The sequence below is a fragment of the Pelophylax lessonae genome (genome assembly GCF_965119305.1).
Source record: "Pelophylax lessonae genome assembly, chromosome: 6".
In the NCBI taxonomy this organism is placed as follows: Eukaryota; Metazoa; Chordata; class Amphibia; order Anura; family Ranidae; genus Pelophylax; species Pelophylax lessonae.
The window spans coordinates 30,051,530-30,070,208 of record NC_138773.1 but is presented as its reverse complement, the minus strand read 5'-3'; the positions used below and the strand labels follow the sequence as shown (position 1 = coordinate 30,070,208).

At 43.0% G+C, this 18,679-nt stretch overlaps 2 protein-coding genes across 2 annotated transcripts in view; both read left to right on the top strand.

Annotated features, from left to right (window-relative positions):
* Positions 1 to 18,679, top strand: part of LOC309558513 (uncharacterized protein) — a gene marked incomplete at both ends in the record, with an annotated part of 379,547 nt that overhangs the window by 66,546 nt on the left and 294,322 nt on the right. The window lies entirely within an intron of this gene.
* LOC309557649 (NACHT, LRR and PYD domains-containing protein 1b allele 5-like) overlaps positions 1 to 18,679 on the top strand; it is a gene marked incomplete at its 5' end in the record, with an annotated part of 81,043 nt that overhangs the window by 58,495 nt on the left and 3,869 nt on the right. Inside the window, 5 exons of the mRNA XM_082260439.1 lie at positions 6,084 to 6,209; positions 7,400 to 7,541; positions 14,678 to 14,728; positions 16,791 to 16,842; positions 18,012 to 18,049. Coding sequence (XP_082116565.1) covers positions 6,084 to 6,209; positions 7,400 to 7,541; positions 14,678 to 14,728; positions 16,791 to 16,842; positions 18,012 to 18,049 — 409 coding nt within the window. The remainder of the gene's footprint in view (positions 1 to 6,083; positions 6,210 to 7,399; positions 7,542 to 14,677; positions 14,729 to 16,790; positions 16,843 to 18,011; positions 18,050 to 18,679) is intronic.

Below are 18,679 nucleotides of genomic sequence, written 5' to 3'. Positions count from 1 at the left end.
ACTAGTACCGACACTCTGCTCCATACGAGCACGCTGCGATCTCTGCACCTCAGCAACTCCAGAATGGGGTCGGGTACGCCTGGTTCTAACAGGGACCCATCCGTCGTCAGAGCTGTCTGTCAGGCAGCCGCTGCTCTCTTCAGGTTCGTATACTGACCCCGATTCTGCCAGTGGGGCTTCCCCATCGCTCTCAGCTGACATGGTCAGTATACTGTAAGCCTCTGCACTACTGTACCACCGTTTGGTCATTTTAGCAACTAAGTTTACAGGTACAGCAGTGTGACTCACAGGTAAAAAAAGCACCTGGTTGTAAAGGACTAATTCAACCGCTACCGAAAAAAACTGCTAATGCTAGCAGGGATCAGGCCTGACTCTGCTAACACAGCGGTTTTGTGTGTTTTGTGTGTTTTTGTAAGTGACAGTAATCTATTGATTACTACACTTGCCTGGGTGGGGTAGGGTGGGCTGGACGGAGAGACTAAACGCAGGTGCTGGCAGGAATCAGTGCTGATCGTGCAAGCACCGCATTTTGGGAACCCTAAACTATTGGGGACGCTAGTATAGTTCTGATCAGATCAGATATTGATCTGTTCAAACACTATACTAGTAATGGAGGTGTATGTGTGTGTATGTATGTGTATGTGTGTGTATGTGGTATTCAAGGGATTATTTCTAACTATGTGCCGGGATCTGCGCTATCTTAAACTGACGCTAACACTAACTAATGTCACCTGTGACACTAAAAATAGTGATCAGAAAAAAACTGTACGCTATAAAAGTGACACTGTGACAGAGCAATGAAGGGGTTAACTGGGGGTGATCAGGGGAGGATTAGGGGGTTTCTCTTTATTGGAGGGATGGGTGGGGGGTGGCGGGGACCCTAAACCTACTTGAGACAGAAATTTACTCGCTATCGCTAACTGAAGTCACAACCACACTATCACAGATATACAAAAAAACACTATATTACCTATGTATAGTGTGCAATCTGACAGGGGGGAAGGGGTTAACTGGGGGTTAAATCTTTATTGGGGGGGTGGCGGGTATCCTAACCCCAAAAGGAACGTCCGCAAGCGCTAAACCTGGTCACAAGTCACACTGATACAGGTATATAGGAAACTGCTATATACTGTATGCAGTGTGTGTTGTGACAGGGGGTGTAGGGGTTAACTGGGGGTGATCAGGGGGTAAATCTTTATTGGGGGGTGGGTATCCTAAGTATAAAAGGAAGAGCCGCAAGCGCTAAACCTGGTCACAAGTCACACTTATACGGGTATATAGGAAAATGCTATATACTGTATACAGTGTGTGTTGTAACAGGGGGTGTAGGGGTTAACTGGGGGGGCGATCGGGGGTTAAATGTGCCTATCTACGTGTGTGTGGGTGTGCTGGTGCAGTACTCAGTTTAGATCCACTCTCTCTTGATGAATCCAAAAAGGATTTGGGGAGGGGAGAGCAGGTCTTTTCTGTGCCTGTGTTTACATGACACAGGCACAGAAGGATTTGGGGAGCGCGCCCCAGAGCGGCGGGAGCGAGCGACGTACCGATACGTCGATTTGCCTGTAGGGGGCTGACTGCCTCAGTATATAGCCGTGCGGCGGTCGGCAAGTGGTTAAACACCACTCTTTTGTTGGGTTTTTTTTACATTTTGTTACTATATAAACAAAACAAAAAAAACCAACATTTAAAAAAAATGAAGTTTTTCTTCTGTTATAAAATTTAGCATATACTCTTTCTTCATAAATTTAGGCCCAAAAGTCAGTGTATAATATTTAGACCTTGTGAAACTTATAGAGTCTATAATATATGGTATATACAGTATATCTGAAACTTGATCAGTCCTAATGTACTGATGGCCTGACTCATTTCTTGAGACCCTGAAATGTCAGGACAGTACAAATATCCCCCAAATAACCCTTTTTGGAAAGCAGACAGCCCAATTTATTTAGGAAGAGGCATTTTGAGTTTTTTGAAGTTGTAATTTTTTGTCACAGTTTTTGGGAAAATTAAGAAACTCAATATCTTTTTTTTTGTTTTTCACAATTTTCTTTTTTTATATACTGTCCCCAGTACAGTATAGTGCCATCATATGACTAGTGTGCCAGTGATCAGGAACACTGACTGGTGACAGTATGTTTTAACCACTTAAGCCCCGGAGGATTTGGCTGCTGAAAGACCAGGGGGTATTTTGCAATTCGGCACTGCGTGACTTTAACGGACAATTGCGCGGTTGTGCGACGCTGTACCTAAACAAATTTGACGTCCTTTTTTTCCCACAAACAGAGCTTTCTTTTGGTGGTATTTGATCACCTGTGTGATTTTTTGATCATGCGCTATAAACAAAAAAAAGAGCGTCAATTTTGCAAAAATAGCAATATTTTTCACATTTTTTTATATGAAATTCCCCCCAAAAAAATGTAAAAATCAAAATTTTTTAACATTTTCGGCCAATTTGTTTTATGCTACATATGTTTGGTAAAAAAAATCGCAAAAAGCGAATTTATATTGGTTTGCGCAAAAGTTATCGCGATTACTAACAAAGGGAAAGATTTTTGTCATTTTTGTTGTTTTTTTTTAACGCGTAATGGCGGCGATCTGCGATTTTTTTGCGGTACTGCGACATTGCAGCGGACAGATCGCAGCGGACAGATCGGACCCTTGACTGACATTTTTGACACTTTTGGGGTTACCAGTGACATTTCTACAGTAGTCAGTGCTATACACATGCACTGTTACTGTAAAATTACACTGGCAGTGAAGGGGTTAACTTTATTTGAGAGGGAGGGGCTGTGTGTGTCCCTAGGGGCGTGATTCTAACTGTGATTGGCTGTGGCTTGAGCTGTAGGAACAATGATCAACGGTCCTACATAGTAGAACCGTATGATCATTGTTTCTACACAGGGTAGAATGACAGGCAGCTTGTTTAGACTAGCCGCCTGCCTTTCTCCCTCTCCCCCGACGATCGCTGAGTGACCGGCGGACATCGCGTCCGCCGGTCACACGCGCGGGGGGGTCCGTGACCACGCAGGAGCGGGAGCGCGCCGCTGGCGGCACGCGCTCGCTTCCCAGAGCCTCACAAGCTAGTGACGTACCGATACGTCACTCTGCCTGTGAGGGGCTGACCGTCGCAGTATATGTGGTTAAAAAAAAAAATAATTATTCAATTTTTTAAAACATTGTTTTCTTTATTTACAATTTTTTTCTTCTTTTTTTTTTATATATATTGTCATCAGAGTAGTTCAGTGCCATCATAGTGACACTGTACTACTCTGATGGGTGATCAGGGATTTTTTTTTTATACTGTTTTTGCTTATAACAATGATGATCACTGTTGTAAGCAATAGCTTTAACTTTCATGAATGGCTTACATTCATGACAGCTTGCTTACTATTGTGACAGCTAATCACATAGTACAGGGTGCTGTGACTGGCCCAGGTACCATGTGATTGCTGTGGGCCAATCACAGCATTACAATGGTAAGCAAGTTGTCATGAATGTAAGCACTTCATGACAGTTTTCCTTACATGTAATCATGTAATTGTTATGATTGGTACCCTGATGCAGCGGTCCAGTACCAAGCACCATAATTATTATTATTATACAGGATTTATATAGCGCCAACAGTTTGCGCAGCGCTTTACAAAATGAAGGCAGACATTACAGTTACAATACAATTTGGAACAAAAGGAATCAGAGGGCCCTGCTCGTTAGAGCTTACAATCTAAAAGGGAGGGTCAATTGATACAAAAGGCAATAGCTGTGGGGGATGAGCTGATGGAGCAAGTGAAACAGTGTTATTAGTTAGTAGCCGGGTAGGCTTCTATAAAGAGAAGGGTTTTCAGGGATCGTCTAAAGATGGATAGATTAGGGGACAGTCGGACAGATTGGGGTAGAGAGTTCCAAAGAATGGGAGAAGCTCTGGAGAAATCCTGGAGGCGAGCATGGGAAGAGGTGACAAGGGAGCTAGAGAGCAGGAGGTCTTGGGAGGACCGAAGAGAGCGGCTTGGTTGATATTTTGAGATCAGGTTAGTGATGTAGCTGGGGGCAGAGTTGTGGATGGCTTTGTAAACTATTGTTAGCACTTTGCATTTTATCCGTTGGGTGAGTGGAAGCCAGTGAAGGGATTGGCAGAGAGGGGTGGAGGACACTGAACGGTTGGTAAGGTGGATAAGTCTTGCAGGAGCATTCATTATGGATTGAAGGGGGGATAATCTATGTAAGGGTAATCCAATGAGGAGGGAGTTGCAATAGTCGAGGCGAGTGATAACCAGGGTGTGAATTAAAAGCTTGGTGGTGTCATTGGTTAAAAAGGGCCGTATTCTAGCGATGTTGCGGAGGTTAAGGCGGCATGATTTGGACAGGGATTGGATGTGAGCCTGAAAGGACAGTGCAGAGTCCAGGGTTACCCCTAGCACCCTGGAATGTGTGGAAGGACTGATAGTTGTTCCATTGATCTTGACAGAGAATTCCGGGGAAGGGGCACGTGGAGGAGGAAATATTATGAGCTCGGTTTTAGATAGATTCAGTTTGAGGAAGTGGTGAGACATCCAGGCTGATATGTCTGTTAGTAGATCAGTGATGCAGGAGGAGACTGACGGGGTGAGCTGAGGGGTAGAGAGGTAGATTTGGGTGTCATCAGCATAGGAATTGTAGTGGAAGCTGTGGGAGGCTACTAGCTGACCCAGGGAGGAGGTATAGATTGAGAATAGTAGCGGTCCAAGGACAGAACCTTGGGGGACCCCGACGTTAAGAGGAGTTGCAGGGGGGTAAGTGGAATGATCTGCTGTGTCCACTGGACACCGCACCGCTGCTTGCCTCAGCTGCTGTCCATCCACAGTAAATGTACTGTGAGCAGATAGCAACTGCAAATTTCAGTGTTGCTGTAATAGTTTGCATTTGGGACACCCCAGGCAGGTTACACAAATTATTAAAATCACTATTCCTAGACAAATTGAATGTGTTAAAACATTTTAGCTAAAAGCCATTGTAGCAGGATTCCCAGCCGTTTTGCTGGATGTGGGAGCGCCAGGGTTACCGTTAGCAACAACAATACTTTTAAACATGTTCCTCAAGTGTGAGCACCATGAAAACATGAAAACAGTCTGGCATCTTTGGTTTTTGTATTTATTTTAGGAACTTGGATGGGAGAAGGGAATGAGTGGGATACTCCTCTGGCTCAATTATACACATTGAATGGGACACTGAGAAAAATGCCACCTGGCGCTGACTTGACACCAGCTGAATGCCGCTCAACGCCTGTTGGTGCTGGTGAACGCTGACTTGCTGTCTAGGAACTTGAAACGACTTCTGACACTTCCTTGTGACTCAAAAGTCCTTTGTGCTGCTTCCTTTAGCCTTCACTGGCTGAAGTAGCTACTTGACAATACTGCTGCAACTCTTAACTCTTCAGGGCCCAACCGCTGGCGCCCCCTCTACTCTTCAGTGTTAAACTCTGGCACCCCCTTTACTGACACTTCCACTTAGGCTAGCTAGCTCCTGGATCCCTCTAACCTTCCGGAGAGGTCCCCTTTCATATGCAGACCCCAGGGGCAGTTTACAGTACTCACGACTCAGAATGCTTTCCTGGAAACTCCAGCCCCAACAGCTCAGCTTGGTCCTCAGCACACTGGATCCCTCTCCTCAGCTCAACTCAACCCTCTCTCCTCTAGGCCGACCGCCCAGGACATCCATCTCCCACTGACAGGAGGAGAGACCGCTGTCACCTCCCTCCTGGGACGCTGTCACCTCCCTCCAAAGAGACTGCATCATGTGCTCCCCTCAGACTTATACCCCATCCCAGAATGCATTGCGGAAGAATCTGCCCTTTTGGGATAGATACAAGCCCCGGAGTGCTATTGGCCAGGTTTCCTCCACTGTCCAATGAGAGCCCTCATTGGATACAGTGGGGAGACTCCCTAGACACAACAGTCACCCCTGGAAACACATGACAGCCTAGCTGAACAATTGCACCCTGCTGATAAGCAGACAAAGCCTCCCTTATAATCTACCTAGCACCTACCAGGGAGGGTGCTAAACGATAATAGTCAATATATGACTGCTGTTGTTTTTTTGGTTGCTCACAGGATATTCAAAATCAAGAGAAGAATCTCGGTTATGACAGAATACGGAAACCCCCCCAGACAGCCTCTCTGTACATCGGGACAACATATGATGTTAAAGCATCTCAAAATGCCAGCGTATCGCCAGAGGTAAGGCTGATACTGATTTTCTGTTATACTTTTTATAAGTAAGATATAAGTCATGCTTTCATTTACCACAATGAGTGGGCCATTGTACAGTATGGAGTACAAGGAGAAAAGAGCCAGGATCACGTATTTAAAGTCCAGAAAGTTGTCTTCATTATAAGTCACATTTGGCAAAAGATAATATGCTTCAGGGGTTCAAAAGGTCCTCCTTCATCAAGGCTGTAAGATTATCAACATGAAGAGTATAATAAGTGAATAAATATATATATTTTCTATCAAATGATAACTGATGTCTTTTTGGGTAGAGGACATACGCAGATGACATACCTGCCAACTCTCCCATTTTTCCCGGGACAATCCCGGCAAATAGGAGCCTGTCCCGGGTAATTTACACTGTCCCTGTTAATCAGGGACAATGTAAATCATTAAAAAAATCATTTTAATTTTGTTCCACACAGTGTCGCTCTCACCCCAGCTATGTGTTGTTGTTCTGGCAGCAGGTTGTCTCTCTCTCTCTGTGCCCGCTCACTCTTCCCGTCTGTCGCAAATTTAACGTGTCACCGGAGCCAGGGTGTCAGCATGGTGCACTTTCCAAAATCCGCCAGCAGGGGGAGGCAGAGCACCTTCCGACAAGCTGACACTTTAGAATTGCAGGGAATTGTGATGAGAATTTTAAACTTTAGGCAGAAGTAGTGCAGCTGAATGGGAGAATTATTCCAACTCTGCTACTTTGGCCTCAAGTTTTCAATTCCCTTTTCAATTTCCTGTAATTTTCTCTTTATGAAGTAGACCCTATAATCTGATAAGTAGGCGGAGATTAATTATGCAGAGTGGGCTGAGCTTCAGGGAAGTGGGTGTGGTAAGTAATTGATAGCTGTGAAGCAAAGTGTCCCTGGAAATTTTTTTCAAATGTTGGCAACTATGAGATGACCATAATGAATCATTGATTTAGCCAAGCTATGAGTATATTACAGAAATTACTACAACAGTCGAGGCAAAAAGAAAAAACTTTTGCATCAAGCTTAGACTGCGTTATAGCCAGTAACTAAATTCACAAAGTGAAGGTAAATAGAGAATATTCTTATTTTGGGTTTGTAATTGAAGTGATAGCATGTTAAAATAGCCTGTATAAGGCAGGCCCTGCCCTGTCCTGGCCTGCCTTGCACTAATATTTATTGATTGTTTAATTTCAGATACTGCTGTTTCGGTGTACCTACGTATCGGAGTTGTACCCCTTCACAGAAATTACTGTGGATGGCAAGAACGCCAGTGAAGGAATTGCTATATCCTTAGAAGATGGTAACATTTCAGTATGGGGAGCAAAGGTGGACAGAGGTAAGAAGGCTCAAAAATAGTTTTGGTAAAATTACTTAAACCTCTGAACTAAAAAATTGAGCTGTGTATCACATTACTCAGGCAGACAGGCCACCATGCTAGGATAAGACAGTTGGCAGAACACTCCCACAGTAACTCAAGCAGTTCTGCATTCAGTGCCCTTGTGCATCCAGCCTTGAACTTCAAGCCAAACTTTGGCAAAGATATTTTTTATTTTGAGTAGAGTGGAAAGGTTAGAAGCTCTCTGATTTTTTTTTTTCCCCTGATTTTGAGGGACTGTCCCTGATTTGGAACAAAGTCTCTCTGTCCCTCTTTCCTCCTCATTTGTCCCTCATTTTGGTCTGATCTATATAGTTGTATATAAAATGCACTTTTTATCTTTCAAAAAGTGTTTCCCAGTGATAAACCTTTCATCCAATTTCCAGGTTGCTGCATTTGTAAATTTCAAAAGCCAAAGCAGTGGTAAAAAAAACATGAAAAAAAAAAACACTTGTGGGTTTGACTAATCTTTTTTGTAGAATTGTAGAATTCTTCTTTAAGGGGGCATGGCAGGGGGTATGTCCTATGCCCACATATTTTTGCTTTTAGGTGTCCCTTGTTCCCATATCAAAAAGTTGGGAGGTATGCTTCTTATTCCGATAAAAGAAATTCAGAAGCGTTGGGAAATCTCTCCAACAAGTTTGGTGATGGCAACAAAATTACCACTGATAGTAAATTGAAAAAAAGGATTGAACATTTTTTGATGTTTTTACTCCTGCGTCTACTGTCCGGCTCCGGAGATTGCATGTCTCTCACTTCATTATTTGTTGTCAAAGGATTGTCATTAGAAAAAGTGCAAAAAATCTCTCCATCACAGTTAGAATAAGAATAGTAACAACCTATTGGATGTTTTACCCCCCTCCCCCTGTATACTTAAAGCTGAACTCTTCAGCTTCCCCTTCAGTCTTGTAAAGTTGTACAGACTCTTCTTATGTACTGAAATTGGTCACTGTGATTTCACTGCACACTGTGAGCTTCTCAAGATATGTATTAGTAGCTACATCCATACCTTCTAACTTGGGACTTGAGAATCAGGGACACTTTAGAGAGTTGGGGACCTGCGATTTACTGTGGCAAAAAGAGGGTGTGGTTAATTTATAGGGGCCAGGATGGGATAATCTTCCTCAGCAACAGGGGCAAAAAAGCTGACGCATCTTTGTGCACCCCAGGCAGAGCAGTAATATGGCACGCATACCATGTAGTGATGAACAGTAGGTGTGGCAAAACTGTTAAACTAGGATGGGCTTAAGGTAAACTGTTAAACAAAACCCAGGCTTCCTTGTACCTATAATATATGCTCTGATTGATGTGTCACAAACAAGAGTTTTACAGACACATATAAACCTCAGCACAATAATTAAAAAACAAAAAACTCTTCTATTACATATGCTTTTGTGCACACTAAAAATAGACACTAACACTTTGTCTGAGCCTACCTTAACCTCCTCCCACCCGACCAATGCAAATAAATGGCCGGGTGGGAGCTCCCCCTTTATGAGTGGACATTTCTGAACGTCTTTCAGAAGGAGGGAGATCGCGTGCACGCGCAGCTGCACGATCTCGGTGTGCCTGTGTCCCCTGGATACAGCGCAACACCGTTCAGCAGGAGGACTCCGGGATTGGCCCTCCTGATCACATGACGGCTGTGTCTGTTCACAGCCATCATTTAATGTCAATACAGCTGTTGTAATGCCGATCGGCTTTGCTTCTCCTCACACGGTGAGGATAAGGAGAGCGGATCTGTGCTGACAGCCAGGGATCAGTGAGTATTGAGCTATTTACTGCTTTTTACTCACTGATCACCCAGCTAGTGTCCCCAAAACAGTGTCCCCAACACACAGTGTCCCCAACACAGTGGAAACACCTGTCACACATCTGTCTGTGATCTTCTGGCACATTTGTCCATGATCATCTGCCGCATCTGTCCATGATAATCTGCCACATCTGTCTGTGATAATCTGCCACATCTGTTCGTGATGATGTGGCACATCTGTCCATGATGATCTGGCACATCTGTCCGTGATAATCTGCCACATCTGTCTGTGATCATCTGGCACATCTGTCCGTGATCATCTGGGGCACATCATCTGCCACATCTGCCAGTGATCATCTGCCACAACTGTCTGTAATCATCTGCCACATCTGTCCGTGATCATCTGTCACATCTGTCCGTGATTATCTGGCGCACATCATCTGCCCCATCTGTCCATGATCTGCCACATCTGTCCATGATTATCTGGAGCACATCATCTGCCACATCTGTCCATGATCTTCCACATCTGTTTGTTATCTGCCACATCTGTCTAAGTCAACATCTGCCACATCTGTCCGTGATCTGCCACATCTCTCCGTGATCTGCCACATCTGTCCCAGTCAACATCTGCCACATCCCAGTGATCAACATCTGCCACAGGGCCTTCAAACATGTAATAGGTACTCAGGAAATGAAATGTGTAATTTATGCCTTTAGAACGCCTGGTGGTGCTACTTAGATGTTGGGCCTCTGTACATGCTATGTGTTAGAAATATCTTATAAATTGACAACTTTGTGTAAAGCAAAAAAATACGTTTTCATTTTCTTTCCACATTTTCCAAAAACTTATGGAAAAAAAATGACATGTTCAAAAGACTCATTATGCCTCAAAAAATATACATTGGGGTGTTTTCTTTCCAAAATCAAAATGGGGTCATTTTGTGGGTAATTCTATTGTCCTGGTGCTCCAGGGCCTTCAAAAATGTGATAGGTACTCAAGGAATGAAATGTGTAATTTATGCCTTTAGAACGCCTGGCGGTGCTTCTTGGATGATGGGCCTCTGTATGTGGCCAGGCTGTGAAAAAGTCTCACATATGTGGCATTGTCATACCCAGGAGTAGCAGAATATATTTTGGGGTGTAATTGCAAGTTTATCTATGCCATGTGTAAGAAATAACTTGTTAAAATGACAATTTTGTGGGAAAGAAAAAAAAATGTCATTACCCAAACTATTGTGGGCAAAAAAAGGGCAACTTCAAAAAACCTACTATGTTTCTTTTTAAATACCTTGGACTGTCCTATTTACAAAAAGGGGTCATTTGGGGGGTATTCGTACTGTCCTGACATTTTAGGGCCTCAAGAAATGAGATTGGTTGTCAGCACATCAGGATTGATCAATTTTCAATGATACGTAGCCTAGCTTGTAGGCTCTATAACTTTCACACAAACCTATTATCATATACTTATCAGGATTTTTTTTTACCAAAGACATGTAGCAGAATACATGGCCTAAATTTATGACACACTTAGATTTTATTGGAATTCTTTTGAAACAGAAAGTAAAAAATATTGCAAAAAGTAAAAACCCAGTGGTGAATAAATACCACCAAAAGAAAGCTCTATTTGTGTGTACAAAATGATAAAAATGTCATTTGGGTACAGTGTAGCATGACTGAGTAATTTTCATTTACAGTGCGAGAGCACTGAAAGTTGAAAATTGGTCTGGGAAGGAAGGGGGTGAAAGTGCCCGGTATTGAGGTGGTTAAAGAAGAACTTCATTAAAATATTCAGGGACTGCCTAACAACCAACAACTGCTGAAACAATGAACACTTGGTGAGAAGTATGTAATGTACAATATAATGTATATACGCATGTTGTAGATCAGAACTCTGTAAGGCAGAGTGCAGAGTATGGAATACATTAAGCACAGAGTGCTGTAGTCAGTGTCAGGTTTAGGAACACATAATGTAGAGTGCAGGGGTCAGGGGTGTATAATACACACAGCACAGGTGCCAAGGTGTGTATTGCAATGTGTTCAAGTATCAGGAGTATGTAATGCAGAGAGGGCTGTAATCAGTGCTGGGTTTAGCAGTACATGAGACACTGAGAGTAGGGTCCAGGAGTACACAATGCCCAGAATGCAGGAGACAGGAGTGTGTAATGCATAGTGGAGGTCAGGAGTACAAAGCAAAAGGAGTACATAAGTCAATGTGTATATCAAAAACAATAAGTCACCGGTTCATGCGCTGATCAGTAATTCACATCACAGTTGGCTGATAGTCCTTTATGGGAAAGGCTTCCAGTGCCAGGTTGTTGCAGCTCTCCTAGATATCCACTGGGTGGTGAAAAAGAGGATCTGTATAAGGTAAAAAGGAGGAGAGCGCCCGGCCGCCCTAGCATAATACTGTTTTTATTGAGAAAAAGCAGGAAGCTTGATAAAATACAGGTTCAATGACCAACACTGGGCCATTAAGAAGGCCATCCAAAAACACTGGCCTATCTTGGGGCAGGATTCTGCCCTTGGTCGTGTACTCCCTAAGAGGCCCAGGGTGGTCTTTAGACAAGCCAATAATGTCAAGAGCATGGTTGCACCAAGCCAAATTCACAATATACAATTACAGGCAAAAGATATCCCCCTGTTTTTGAATATGTTAGGATCCTATAAATGTAAATTAAATAGATGTAAGGCCTGTGCATTTATGCATCATGGGAAAAAGATGTTTACAAGGAGGGATGGGCAGTCCTTCAACATTCAGCAATTTATTTGCTGTAGTACCCATTTTGTAGTATATGGATTAAGGTGCCCTTGTGGGTTGCTCTATGTAGGCAGGACGGTCCGGGCCATGCACACGAGGTTTGACAAGCATCGTCGCTACACAGAGCAAAAAAAGGACAAACACAGTGTCCCTCTGCATTTTTTTCAGGTTCATGGAGGCAGTACGAAAGGCCTTGAGCTCCTCGGTATTGAGACTATACCCATGTTCCTGCCTGAAGGGGAAAGGTTCTTGCGGCTATGCATGCGAGAAACCTTTTGGATCTTTTTGCTTAATTTGATGTCCCCTGAGGGGTTAAATGAGGAATTAGAGGTCATTACTTTTAGCTAAGGTCCGGTTATTGCCCTTGTTATATTCCATTTTTGGTGTTAGATATGGTCCCACACCCTAGGGGTATAGGGCAAGTTTTTTGGGGAATGAGAAATTGTTATGCCTATCAGCCAGGGTTATGAAAACATTTTTTTTTTATATAATATATATCTTTTATATATTATGTATATTTTTTTTTATATATGATTTTATCATTATGATGTATCTATGGTTGTTTTTAAGTCCTATCTACTGGTTTTCTGTGTAAGTGCACCTCTCCTGGTATGGCCCCTTTAAGAAGAGGGGCAGGTGAGGGGCTATTGCAGTTAAATTGCTGCGAGGTGCCATTAGGGGTGTGACCTGAGAAGGGAGGCTACTCCTCTGAAACGCGTTGTCATAGCAATCAAATTGGTCGTAAATTGACCTTATCATGCCTCTCTCTCCCCTTCCCCATGTCTTCTGGGAGTTCCCTATGCTTGTGCGCCGCGCCAGCTGGTCCTGGCTCAGGCGCACTCCAGAATACATGTCTAGAGCCCAGCACAGGAGGACCCGGAAGCCATGGGTTGGGGTTGGAGGCTGTCGGTTTCTTGCAGCGGCAATCCAGGAGAGGGGTTTAAATTTACATGCCACATTCTTCATATGCCCATGTTTGTTCTCCCAAATGTGAGTTGTATTTTATCAAGCTTCCGGCTTTTTTCTCAATAAAAACAGTATTATGCTAGTGTGACCGTGCGCTCTTCTCCTTTTTACCTTGTATAAGTCAATGTGTAGCCTACAGTGTAGGGATAGTGTAAAATCTCTCCCCCCCCTACTCTCCCAACTATATAATTTCATTTAAAGTTCTCCACTACCACCCCTTCGAAAAAACCCAGCACTAATCTGCATGCTCACCCCTCAAAAATCTTTATTCCCTTAAAGTGATACTTAAGTCTCATTTTTTTTTCTTTAAAAATAGCAATACTTACCTCCTCTCTTAAGTGGTTTTGCACAGAGCAGAAAATCCTCCTCTTCTCAGGTCCCTCTTTGGTGCTCCTAGCCCCTTTCTCCTGTCGAGTGCCCCCAACAGCAAGCAGTTTACTATGGGGGCGCCTGAGCTGCAGCTCTGTGTCCATTCAAACAAAACCTTCTGCCTTTACAACCACTTTAATCCTTCATACAAAACCTCACCCATCATAAATCCTCCCTTCCCCATCCTCTCTCCCAGAACAGTTTATCATCCAAGGAAAACATTTTCTCCCCCTTCCTGCAAAAATCTTCCTTAAATCATCCTTCTAGCACAAAATCTGCTGCCACCCCCCAAATCTTCATCCCAGCACAAATCAAATCATCCTTCTAGCCAAAAACTGCTTGCAACCCCCCCCCCCCCCATCCCAAGTTCCCATCCCAAGTCCCCATCCCAGCACAAATCCCCTTACAAGTCTCCCAGTTACAAATCCTCCTTCTCCCAATATCCCCAGCACAAATTTTACACCTCACTTTCAGCAAAGATCTTCTTCTCACTTTGGGCACAAATCCTCTCCCTCAAATCTTTCTTCTAGTACAAATGCTCTCCTTGCCTAAAATTCCCCCTTCTGAGCACAAATACTACCCTCAATCCCCAAATCTAGCACATATCCTTCCTCTATTTTCCTATCTGAGTCACTGCTCCCAGCATACATCTTTTTTTCCTGAAATGCAGGGGATGTCCTTCCTCCTGGGCTCCTCTTAGTATTGTGCATGACACACATCAAAGACAAGGAGAAGCATAGGGGAAACTTCCCTGAGCTCTGATGTGTATCAATGTGATAGGCAGCTGGTAGGGAAACATTATGACTGCCATAGTAGGGTAGGTTCCCTGGGTGCTCAATGCTTGCATTCCCCTGTGAAGTACATTAGTGGAGCCAATTGTTGGAACTTGTTCTTGCACTGGCCTCCGATACTCAGCCCAGAACTGAAGGACACTAGCAATTTACTGAAATCCTGGGACAGTGCTGCAGAATGTGAGATGGTTGTGAGGTATGCACATCTCATCAAATAGAGCCCTTTCACTTACTGAATTTCAGTTCTTTTAATCATGGAGGCTTAGAATCACATTGGGCGTTACCACAGATTCCTGGTTTCAAAAACAGCGCCCTGCAGACCCCTCCCACCAGCCGTGGTTACTTTGGTTACTTTTCTTCAAAGAACTTATCCTTACCACCAAAGGACTTGCCCTTACCAGAGGCAACCAATTAAGACTAAATATGGGAATCTTAACCAGCTGCACAATTTGTTTTTCAGGAGACATCATGGACCTGGAGTCTGCAATGTCAGGGCTTTCACTTCAGGAAGGTACTGTATGTTTGTGTACAAGGTACATTTGTAGTTTTATTCCCCTAGTCTACAGCAATTAAACAAAAATAAAAATACGAAATGTGAACAAAAATACATTTTCTAAAGGAAGATTTAAAAGTTTGCCAACTGTGAAGGTGCCAAATAGCAAGCATATGTAATAAGAACTAATAGTTCTGTTTCAAATGCAGCTTCATGCATTGAAATACTTCCTTAGACCCAGTCTATCTGGACAGTATGGACAGCTGCTGACTTGGCACCATCTCCAGGCAGCTTAACTCTTCAATAAGACACAGAAGTGGAATCCAATACAATTGATGATGCTTTTCTTTTGAAGTGTAAGTATTGTGAATGATACACATCAGAGTGAAGGAGAAGCATAGGGGAACGTTCCCTGAGCTCTTTTGTGTATCTGTGTGGCAGGCAGCCAGTGGGGTGTAATTCTGACTGCCATAGAGGGGGCAATTGCAGCATCTGGGATGTAGGGCAGGTTCCCTGGGTGCCCGATGCTTGTACACCGCTGTAAACACATGCATTATGCATTGACATACCTCCTTTGATCCAGGCTATCTGGACAGTCTGGTCACCTGCTAACTTGGCACCATCTCCAGGCAGCTTAACTCTTCAATAAGACACAGAAGTGGAATCCAATAAGGATGCTTTTCTTTTGAAGTGTAAGAAGACAATGACTTTCCCAAACCCTATCTCTGTGAAGTACTGACTGAGGGAACATGGAAGAAAAAGGGAGGGTCTAGCTAGGATTGAACTAACTAGTATGACACAGGTGGAAAGGATAGAGGGAGTTATAAAATCTTTAAGTATACAACTACAAGTAAGTATACTAAAAGTAAGCACCACTAGAAGTAAGCATAATACAGAACCTGATTCAGTTCAGTATAACACATAAAAAATACAAACAAGTGGGACAGGATACACTATTATTATTATACATGTAGTGTTCAACCCTGAAGGAGCTGCTGAAAGTCAAGTCAAAACGCACTTGTCTTTGTACTCCTCACCTGGTTGCCGCCACACACGCTTGACACCATCTGAACCAAATAAGTATATCTTGGTCTCATCAGACCACAGGACGTGGTTCCAGCAATCCATGTCTTTAGTCTGCTTGTCTTCAGCAAACAGTTTGTGGGATTTCTTGTGCATCGTCTTTAGAGGAGGTTTCCTTCTGAGATGACAGCCATGCAGACTAATTTTATGCAGTGTGCGGCGTATGGTCTGAGCACTGACAGGCTGACCCCCCACCCCTTCAACCTCTGCAGCAATGCTGGCAGCACTCATACATCTAGTTCCTAAAGACAACCTCTGCATATGACGCTGAACACGTGTACTCAACTTCTTTGGTCGACCATGGCGAGGCTTGTTCTGAGTGGAACCTGTCCTGTTAAACTGCTGTACGGTCTTGGCCACCATGCTGCAGCTCAGTTTCAGGGTCTTGGCAATCTTCTTATAGCCTAGGCCATCTTTATGTAGAGCAACAATTCTTTTTTTCATATCCTCAGAGAGTTCTTTGCCATGAGGTGCCATGTTGAACTTCCAGTGACCAGTATGAGAGTGAGAGCGATAACACCAAATTTAACACACCTGCTCCCCATTCACACCTGAAACCTTGTAACACTAACGAGTCACATGACACCAGGGAGGGAAAATGGCTAATTGGGCCCAATTTGGACATTTTGACTTAGGAGTGTACTCACTTTTGTTGCCAGCGGTTTAGACATTAATGACTGTGTGTTGAGTTATTTTGAGGGGACAGCAAATTTACACTGTTATACAAGCTGTACACTCACTACTTTACATTGTAGCAAAGTGTCATTTCTTCAGTGTTGTCACATGACAAAATATAAAAAAAATAATTTACAAAATAGTGAGGGGTGTACTTTTGTGAGATACTGTATGTATACACAAATGTTTTGTCTTTAATTTCTATTTTAAACTGAATTTGTTGTTTTACAAGGTGATCATTTACAATCACTTTAAGCAAATGCTAATAATGTTGACCCTTAAACCTTGTTTATTTTTTATTGATTTATTTTTCCATTTTTAGGTGCCGTTGGTGGTATGGCTCGTCTGTCAGTGGAGAAGCAATGTGACTATAGGTAATTATTTTCTGAATCTCTTATGCCTCACTTGCTGATCCTATTATTTTTTTATTTTTATTTTTTTTAAACAAACACACGTTTATTGAGTTTTGAGCAATACAGAGGAAAAAAGAAACGTTACAGAAACATCAAAATGCAAATTTTCATCATAAGCCGTTCGGCATGCCACAGCGCACAGAGGAACAAGAGGATCGCATAAACAGGACAGGTGTAAACACGACTACACAGTACCAGTAATATACAGCAACTTCGGTAGGCAGTGGGGTAACTCACAAAGGGAAAAGAGTGCGGACCGGACCAGTGGAAGTAACACATATCAAGAAGTATACGTGGAAGGGGCCTCTAGCCACCTATCCCATATCTTATTAAAGCATTTCAAGCCACCCCTATTAATAAACATCACTTTTTTTGTAAGGGAGAGTATCATTAATGTCAGCCAGCCAGGCAGCCAGGGCAGGTGGGGAAGATTGTATCTAGGTACGGGCTATCAACTTCCTGGCGGCAAACAGAGTTTCACGAAGGAAGCGTTGTGTGTATTTATCAATGTCCTCCTCAGGGAATATCTCCAGGAGACATAGTTTAGGATCCAGAGACACCGGAGAGCCCATGCGGTAATGTAGGAACTGTATTAATTGCGACCAGAAGCCCTGTATAAGCGGGCAATGCCAGAGGAGATGTCCAACCGTACCTGGAGACAGGAGGCATTTAGGGCAGGTAGGGGAACGAGAGGAATCCAGCCTAGCCATCCGCTCTGGAGTGAGGTAGGATCTGTGGGTAATATAAATCTGAGTAAGTATATCAGACAGTTTAGGGGAGACCAAGGTACAGGCCTCCAGGGCATCACTCCAATCATCATCATCTAGCTCCCCAACCTCTCCCACTTGCTGATCCTATTTTAAAACCCTTGGAGCCCATTACAGCATTTTTCTTTATAAATGCTCAATGTTATATAAATAAAAGGGCAAAAAAGCTCCGGTCACATACCCAGTGAGTAGTGAGGGCTATAGTGAATCAATAAATCTATCAGGATTCAAAAACATTGGATAAATGTAAAACATGAGTTACAGTCCTTTATATGATGGAAATGCTGGACATTTTATGATAAAGTGTACATACAGCTGAATAATGAATATTTGTATGGTTATACCTTATTTCCTTTGTTACAGGCAGAGCACAGGGATGCTTCATTCATATCCGTTGAAAGGTAAACTGACACCAGTGATGTAACTGTCCACACAGCTGTCATCGGGTCTGGAGGTGGGAAGGAACCCCATTAGGGAGGCAAATTAATAGTTAACACATGAAGTTTTAAGTCTAGAAGAGCTGAAATCAGATGCACAGGACTTGTTATATGGATAGTCATAGTCACAAATTTCCCTGGCTAAATCTGTGTAGTAAGGAGCATTTGTTTAGCTCTCTTAGCAGTGTAAATTTATTGCCCTCAGAATTTCTGCTACAGGCCACCATGAAATTACCATGTGAGCCTAATGCATCCATAGCTCCCAACTGTCCCAAATTTTGAGGGACTGTCCCTGATTTGGAACAAAGTCCCTCTGTCCCTCTTTCCTCCTCATTTGTCCCTCATTTTAGTCTAATCTACATAGTTGTATATAAAAACGTGTGTAAAGGAATTGGCGCTTAGTGCTCATAAAAATGTAAGTAAAAAAATCAAAGATATTTTAAAACTCCTGGTTATTGTACATAGTGAATGATGCCAAAAGTTCAGTCCAAAGCAATGACAAAAATAAGCAAACAAACAGATAAAGTCCAATGTGACCAATCCCAACACCAAACAATGTGCTTCTATACGCAGTTGTTATTTTTTTTTTATTAG